Here is a 9,612-nt window from a genome sequence, read left to right on the forward strand (position 1 = left end):
TTGTAATAGTTGGTTAGGATCGTCTGATATCCACTCTACAGGTGGTGATTGAAAAATGATATAAAAATAATATTTAACTTTTGTATAAAACATAATATATATTTAACTTTTATATAAAGTATATTATATTAACTTTTATTTATATAAATCAATATATTATATTTAACAAAAGAAAAAATTAATTGTGAAAGGAAAATGTCAACTGTATTTTAGAAAAATTTTAATTAATTCACAATTCAATCCTAAATTATAATTCAAAATAAAAATACTATATTACTTATACTCATTGCCTTATCAATATTAGTAAATATAAAATTGAATCACTTAATACAATTATTTTTAACTCAATCACAATTATTATCCCATAATTATTTATACGAATTAAATCATATCATGCTAAATAAAGAAGTCCATAGTAGTTACATTGAATTTACAACTATAAAAATGATTAGTTCGCTGGACATTGACATTCCTATAGGAAGTTATTAAGTCCGACCAACTACACTTCAATTGGCTTGTTTGTATGTATAGATATCTTTAGTCTATAAAAAAGACAAATCACAAGATTTAACTATTAACCTTAGTCATCACACTAGAATCTAGATTTCAGGGAAATCCATGTGAACCCGTTTTTTTTGTATAAAATATGCTACAACTTGTCAGACTCTCAGAGCTAAATTTCTGGTTTCCTCACGATGGTCAGTGCTGTTAAGCTTAGATTTCAAGGATTTCCAGCTCGAAAGGCCATTAAAGAGGGCAGTTTTTTAAGTGTTAAGTAAACATTTCCACTCACATTTTTCTATGTTACCAGAACTGGTAAGAACCTCCTTCTCTCCATTGTCCCATCTGTCAATTACACAGAACAAGTGAAGACAAGGAAACCGAGATCCTTAATTTGTAAGTTGTAAAGTCGCATGTTATTTTGAGAAATACATATGTTGAGTTGGAATCAGATTGTTGCAGCTTTTGTTATATATGTTGTGGTTTGTTTATATGGTTTAATTCTTTTGAGGTTTGATTGATAATTATCTGTATCTGGGGTGAGAATTAAGGATGGGAAAGTCGTGTTTTCCCAAGTGTAGGTTGGGGAGAATAATGGGTTGGCTTCAAATTGTGTTGGGAGGGCTTGTTATAATTGTGAGCATATCAAGTTTGTCTAGGTTCTACTCAGCTGGATTTTTCTTGCACAATGAGGATATCTGCAGACAGTTCTATGGTTCCAAGGTTGTTTATGAGGGCATTGACGTCATGTCCCTCACGGCCCGAGTGGAGGAAGTGCTGCGCAAGATGGAGAGCCTGCAGGACAAGCTTGAATCAGCCGTGCAACGGATGGATAAGAACAAGGAGGAGTTGCACAAAACCAACATCTCAAAATTGGAGTACAAGAAGTTCTTGGAGGAAGAGGTGATTAGGCCACTCTATAGCGCCCACATTGCACTTAGGCAGATTCGGTTGCCAAGAAATGAAAACGGAACGCTTCATGAGGATCCGTTGATCAATAGTTTCGTGGTTGAGGAGATTCGCAAGTACATAACTCCGAAGGAGAACCGAGTGGGGAAGATCAATATATATGGGACGGAGAGAGTTTACAACACGATTGGGCACGCGTGTGTGGTGATGAAGAAGGAGTTGGAAGAGTACATGGATTATGATGTCGGATCGTATTGCAAGGATGATTGGAATTTGGGGCAGAAGCTTATGATGCGCGGCTGTGATCCGTTGCCACGAAGACGTTGCTTGACGAGGGCATCTAAGCTGTATTTGAGGCCGTATCCGATCAATGAATCCCTTTGGAGAATGCCGGAGGGAAGAAATGTGAGGTGGAGTAATTATCAGTGCAGAAACTTTGAGTGCTTGTCTAGCAAGAATCCGAGGAGAGGTTATTCAAAATGCACCGGATGTTTCGAAATGGACAAGGAGAAGCTCAAGTGGGTTACTAACACATCTCTTCCTATTGACTTTCTCATCAAAGATGTCTTAGCAATCAAGCCCGGGGAGATACGAATCGGACTGGATTTTGGGGTCGGGACAGGGACGTTTGCTGCACGGATGAGGGAACGAGACGTGACGATCGTGTCAACGGCCTTAAACTTGGGCGCCCCCTTCAATGAAATGATTGCGCTAAGAGGGCTGATCCCTTTATACATGACGTTGAACCAACGGCTTCCTTTCTTTGACAACACAATGGATATAATCCACACGAGCGGCTTCCTGGACGGATGGATCGATCTGCAGTTGCTGGACTTCATCCTGTTCGATTGGGACCGTGTGTTGAGGCCGGGGGGATTGCTGTGGATCGATCGGTTCTTCTGTAAAAGGAAAGACTTAGATGACTACATGTACATGTTCTTGCAGTTCAGGTATAGAAAACACAAATGGGCTATTGCTCCTAAGTCTAAGGATGAAGTGTTTCTGTCTGCTTTGCTAGAGAAGCCACCCAGATCACTGTGATTGATATTGCAACTTCCTTTTCTTATTACATCCTTTGACAACTTTGCTGACTTTGTTCCTCTTGTATGTGAGACTGACTGCCTGTTTATGCCACAGAACAATATAGCAATTCTCTTTGAATAAGAACACACCGGTTCTCTTCTAGTGAAGGGTACTCCTTTGACATGTAAGAAAGATTTATGCTTTGGGATTTCTTACTCTTTGTTTGGATTTTGGATATAGTGAGAAAATTAAACTACTGGAGAAAGATTTTCTTTATTAATTTTATAAGGTGTAGCTTTTCATTTTCCCAGTTGAAATCCCAGTCCCAAACAGAGCATCAGTTGGTTATACATTAATAGATCATCTCTCTAACATTATGTGATGTCCTCGGACCGTGTAGAGTGAGGGACAAGTAGTTACTTTGAACATTTATAAGTGGAAAAACAAAATAAATTGATTAATTTAAAACTAGAAAAGACTATCAGACCAAAAAGATAAGATATTGATGGGTATACACGTGTAACCCCTGCAAAAAGACCGAACTATCCTTCATTAAGGGCATTATGGTCATTTCGCAATCAGGATTCGCGTCTTTTGTAACGGGCGGATCGCAGAGGACCCGACCCAGATCGCACAGACTAGTTGAAGACCCGGACAATGATAGCCGTTCGATCAGAACGCGAGCCAGTAGGATAAGGCCACGTGGCCCAGTATATGATATCCAACTGTGCTCAATAAATAGACCCCGATACGCCATTAATGAGGTAACTGATATGCATTAATTGAGCTCGAACTTTGAGATCGAATACATTTCTCTCGATCAACCTAACTTGAGCGTCGGAGGGTCATTGTCGGAGACGTGCCCGACGAGCTCACGGTTCGTGTTTCATTCTCAGGGAACCCGAAAATCTAGTCTAGGAAAAGTTGGACTATCTGCAGTGAGATTGTCTCAGGAGATCGCTAATTTCGACTCGAATCAGATATAATATTGCCAGTTTGAATTATGTTTATATCATAAATATAGAATATGCTTCGTGAATATGTTTAAATTTTTGTTGAGTAAAGACCTACAAAGTAGAAAATTCAAATAACCAAACAAAAATATTTTGATTATAGCACTTTGATGCGTAAGTTAAACAGATTATAAAAAGAAAAATGCTTCATTGGTCAGGTTATCTTGGTGTATGATTCGGGTCGAGGTCCCCCATGACTTAGTGATGACTGCGATGATCTGGCTTCTCTTTGGAGCATGGGTCCAAAGGAATTACTACGATCTAGATAAATAAGGTTGACATGCATATAAAATGTTGGGCTTGTTAGGGTGCCTCCCACCTAAAACCTTTCGATATTTAAATTAATATTAAGTTCGAGATTATAAGGGTCATATAGTGCGATATGATAGTAATAAAATGAGATAATTATACTCTTCTCCTCTCAGGTTTGGTGTAATTATACGTAAACCCCCTATAATTTGAAAAATCATATTTAGCATTGTTGAGTTTGCTTCTATTTAAAAAATAAGTCTTTATGTTAGTTAAAATTCACCAAATTTATTGATAATAACAAAAAAAATTAAAAAAAGTCTATATTAACCCCTGATTGACTTATTGCAAGTTAAATAAATCTTTTTATGATCAAATTACCCTCACCCATCTTCACATATTAATGCATATGAGAATATATATCTTCACTGTTAGAAGGGTAGTTTGGTGGCAAAAAAATTGTTTGACCTATAGTAAGCCAGTAATCAGTCAATCGAGTGTAAATATCAATTTTTTTCTTTTTTGTTAATATCAGCAAATTCAGTAGATTTTGATTAATTGAGTATTTATTTGTTAGACGGAAGCAAACCTCAGGAGTGCTAAATGTAATTTTTCAAACTACAGGAAATCTATGTATAATTACACCAAACCTTAGGAAAGGAGAGTATAATTATCCCTAATAAAATGCACACCTTGTAAAATTGTTCTACTAGTATTTATAGAGGCTTATGTATCGGTACTCGTACGAATCACGTGTCATTTAAATAGCCATTAGACGGGTTGAAGATAAAGGATGGTAATGGAATCGGGTCATCTCAGATAGGGTGGATTTTGAAACTTAAGCGAGTCTCGGGGCGGGTCTGGGTCTAATGGTTTGGCCCTGAAACCGTCCTGATTAATTTTTTTAGTTTTTTTATATTTTATACATATTTATATAAATATATCTATACATATATAAAATATATACATACAATTTAATTATACTTACATATAATACATAACTTAATATTATTATAAATTAAAAATAATGATATAAAGAATTATAAATCTTTTAATGTTCATATAAGTAACACATATTCTAAAATCTTTAATATTTCAATGCCTAAATTTATACATATATATTTTTTTAAAAAAATAATCTTTTAATTGTTATATTGTCCCATATTTATAGAGTTGTGATAATATTATTTTTAAAAAATATATACTTTTTATTATTTTAAAAATATTAACTAGGTCTAAATCGATGTTTCCCTGTTACGGGGGCCAGCCCAGTCTAGGTCCAAAATTTTCTTGGTTAGGCAATTATGGTTTTGGCAACTTACCTAAACCATCCAGTTGCCATCCCAATTGGAAATCTATGGTTGATAATTCAGATCATCAGATCAGGCAAATTGGCACTACAATAAAATACGGGATTTGTAACGGCTATTTTGCAATGGCTAAGGGGCCATTCCGATACGCATGGCTTTTGTTACAAATTTGTAACGGATAAGTTGTGCTGACGTCATGTCAGGTATTATAAATTTCACTAAGTTCTAATGGCCGAAGCCGTTTGAAGGCCATTACAAAGTAAATATATCACAAAAGTTGTTAAAAGATAAAGACCGTTATAGTTTGTCATAATTTTTGTAATTGTTATTGAATGTATGGACGACCTACATTTCTTATAATATCAGCCATTACAAACAACATATGAAAGGCCGCTACAAATTTTTAAAAGAGAAAGACTGTTACAAAATTCGATAATTATTTTTGGCCGTTACTAGTTTCATATGGTTTTTGGCATGGCCAGTTAAGTTTGGAACGACTTGGAGAAAAAATGTATAGTTGTTACAAGAGCCGTGTAAAAAATCTTGAGAAATACTATGTTGAGAGGGTGTTATAAAAGCCATGGGGATATGCACGCTATTTTTACCCGCTTGTAGTATAAAAGTCATTCCAATATTTTTTTCACTCCAAAAATTGTTACAAAAACCAGCACAAAATTGCTTATATATATGTGTGTGTTGCAAGTTGTTTTCACGTCATTTTATTTATTTTATATTTGATTATTAACCACACACACTCTCAATATCTCTCTGATTTCGTGCATATACACTTGATCAGGTAGAATTGCTTAATTGTTTAACCGGCAACTACTAATCTCTTGAGTTGGTTGCCCAGGTAACAACAACTAATTTAACTATTTTTTTAATTAAATTATAGTTTAATTATTTTAGTTTTATGATTTTTTTATCTTATATTTTATGTATTCTTAATTAGTGTAATATAATATTTATAAATTTATAGATCTAATTATATAATTATATATATATCTATACGTGTTAATATGCAGTGATATATCATCATGGTACGACAACTGAGGAGATGGATGTATGGTAAGAACCTCTAGGGGAGGACAGCTATTACACTAATGTTTGATGATGGGTTAAAACTTTCATAGAATGTGGACATGTGGATGGAGACAAAATTAGGTTTCCTTGCCGAAAGTGCAAAAACATAAAATTTAGAACACCTGACAATGTCAGTTATCACTTGAATATGCGAGGGTTTATGTCAAAATATTATAACTGAACTTCGCATAGTGAGGAGAGGGTACAGGAGTACTTTGATATTGTGACTGCCATTCCAGTGCAGGAGGAGCAAACCCCAATTTCTCATGAGGAGGGTAATTATTCACACTAGGGTATTAACAATAGATGCACTGGGCACAGAAGATAATTTTTTATGCAGTTGGGCCGGGTTATTTCTCGTCTTACCACGATAGTGTGTCTGATGATGGTACGAGATCCTACCCTACTGATGCCGACCCGAGTTCATATTATTATGATGGTGGCCCCTATGATTATGTATTAGGGTTGGTAGACCAATTTTGTGATATAGTGCATGTTGTCGACCAGCCATTATGGAACGGTTGCACCCAATCTCAATTGGTATCTATTGCTAATTTGGTGAATATCAAGACGGGCGGTCATATTTTTTAGCGATCATATACAGATGTATATAGTTTATCGTATATAAATGAGGACAATGACTTCTATGGGATAATCAAATAGATCATTAAATTAACATATCCACTTATTCGGAACTTGCACATCGTTTTGTTCAAGTGTTGTTGGGTCGATCCAGTAAGAGGCATGAAGGTCCACCCTCGTTATCATCTCGCTGATGTGAAATTTAAAAAGGTGTACCAAAGGCTGAACCATTCATACTGACACAACAAGTAGTACAAGTGTACTACACTGAGTACCCAAGTATGAAGAGAGACAAAACAGATGGGATGCTTGTTTACAAAACCAAGGCTTGAGAGTAGTTGATGAGTCTTGGTGGACTGATATCGCATATCAGCTGGAGAAAGTCGTACCAGTCCCTGAAATTACTACGGACAATTAGATTTACGATCTCCATGATCCCGTGCAGGTCCATCACGGACGTCACATGTTCAAACTGATAATGAAGAAGACAAGAATGATGAAGATAGCTTCAAGGACTACGGGACTGATGAATATGAGGCTACAAATTCTAGTATTTTGTAATGAAATATTTCAAATTTGTAATATTTTATAAATAAAAATTTAACTTTTTTTAAAAAAAATTATTTATTTGGAACAGCCAATTATTAACAACACCGTTGCAACGGCCGTTCTAAATTATGGCGAAAAACTTTTGGCACCAACTAGAAAAATAGAAGAAAATGAACTTTTGTAACGGCCATAATTTAAAAGGTCGTTACAAAAGTCGGTCCATGTTATAAAAATGGGGCAAAATAAAAAAAAATGGGGGGATCATTTCATTTTATTGGCCGTTACAAAAGCTATAACAAAACCCGGTGCTATCCTGAAATTGTAGACCCATTTTAAAAGCCATTACAAGAATTGTTTTATTTTAAAAACTTATGTTTGCAATTACGATATCTTAAAATTTGGGCACCCGATTCATACCAAGTTTAAATATATAAGACTGTGTTCATTATATCATATCAGACAGTATGATTTAAAATCACATTGCCTGATTCAACGAATACACCGTCTTGAATTATTACTCTTATATTCCAAATTTGATATCTTGTCATTCGTATACCGAATAAGGCTAAAACTTTGGCAACTGTATTCTACTGTAAGTATGATCATATCTAATAGTTTGATCTAAATTTTGACGGTCAGATTAATCCATGTAGTACAACAATGTAAGATGATAGTTACATCAATGTAATACTAGCATTTATGATTATACAAATTTATTGCATACTATGAATATATATCAATGTCAACTATAATTTTTTTTATGTATTTCAATTGTATTTATTCCACATAATGGATACTTTTCTACCACATTAAATTGTTCAGTATAATTTTTTTTGTACATTTTAATAAAAAAATAATTGATTATGTAGAATACTATTTGTAACGACTTTTTGAACGTGTAGGAGCAAAACGGCATCATTTTTTATGTTTAGAATACCCTTTGTAATGGTTTTATACAAGGTGGCAATACGATGTCATTTATGATAATTCAAATGCCATATGTTATAACTCTCTTTGTAATGACTTTATACACGGTTATATTATTGTAATTCCTCTAGCTACGACTACTCACTTATTGTAATACCCTTTGTATAGTTTTTGGAACGATAAAAAAAAAAGATATATAATCGACATTTAGCATATTTTCCTCACTCTCTTCTCTCACTGTGCCCCCCCCCCTACCCCCACCCCCATGTCTGCCTCACCCACCATGTCTGACCAAGATTTCACACTGCGATCCACGCTACAGTCAAAGGACATTATCTGTATCCCTAGGGAAAAATATTGTAGATCCCATAGGAGCACCAATTATTCTAGTTTAACAATGTAAAAGTAAGAATTATATTTAATTTTAAGTAATACTTATATTTTATAATCTAATACTTATATTTTTTTAATATGTGAAATTTGCAGTTGTCTTACTGGTGGGACTGCGACGAGGAGTTAATGTTGAAAGTCGTCAAGTCGCAGATGGGTAAGTTTCTAGGGAAGCGGTTCGCCAAACGCCTGTAATCAGTTTACCTGACCGCTGTGGCTAGCCGAGGAGATTTGGCACCAGCTTTTGGAGTACTTGGCGAGCCTAGAATTTCAGGCACAGTCGGCGAAGAATAAGGTTAATCGGACAGCCAACCTGGACGCAGCTGCTATCGTCTACTACAGGGGGGTCGTCCTTCATTGGGACCCACAAGCGTAAGATTGTAAGTATTTTGAACTATAGTATTAGTTAATTTAATTTTTAAAATTTTTAATTATTTTTTTAAATAATTTTTGAACACGAGGCACAACCCGAACACCCCGTTAAACAAATGGAGGTGTTTGAGAAGTGCTACAAAGAGAAGGAGGACGGCCAATAAAGTTTTCGTTTGCGATCCATAAAGTTTGGAATAAAATTCTTGAACCTTTTTTTTATCTCTATTTCTTTGCATCGAGGACGAGCAAAGGGTTAAGTGAGGGGATATTTGATACGATCGTATTTTTTGCTTATTTCATATGATATTTTGACCTATGTTGTGACCAAAATGCTCCTAATTAAATATTATTTTGCAGTATTATGACAAATAAAATGAAAAATGAAGAGAAGCAACCAAAATAAAAATTCGAACAAGACTCAAACTCGATTCCCGGCAAGAATTTGAAGCTGCTTAGACTACCTTTTGATGAATGAGGAGTTTAACTAGGATAAATGATTTTATTTTCATTAGTTTTTAGTTCAATTAGGAATCTACCTTTTAATCCTAGTAAAATTAGGTATCTAGTTATTATATATATGTGATGTAATTTACTTTAAGAGTAACTTTTGAACTCTTGAGAATTTCAGACCTTGAATTCTTATCTCTCTATTTCTCTACATTTTTATGATATTTTCTTACTCTACTTTTCGTGCATTCTTCCAT

General features: G+C 34.8%; 1 protein-coding gene across 1 annotated transcript; it reads left to right on the forward strand.

Moving 5' to 3' along the window:
* On the forward strand, positions 665 to 2,479 carry LOC105172364. The gene has a single exon (XM_011093754.2). It carries the CDS (start codon positions 1,054 to 1,056, stop codon positions 2,449 to 2,451), a length of 1,398 nt encoding a protein of 465 aa, XP_011092056.1. The 5' UTR covers positions 665 to 1,053; the 3' UTR covers positions 2,452 to 2,479.

The sequence above is a fragment of the Sesamum indicum genome, linkage group LG10, assembly GCF_000512975.1.
Source record: "Sesamum indicum cultivar Zhongzhi No. 13 linkage group LG10, S_indicum_v1.0, whole genome shotgun sequence".
Classification (NCBI taxonomy): domain Eukaryota; kingdom Viridiplantae; phylum Streptophyta; class Magnoliopsida; order Lamiales; family Pedaliaceae; genus Sesamum; species Sesamum indicum.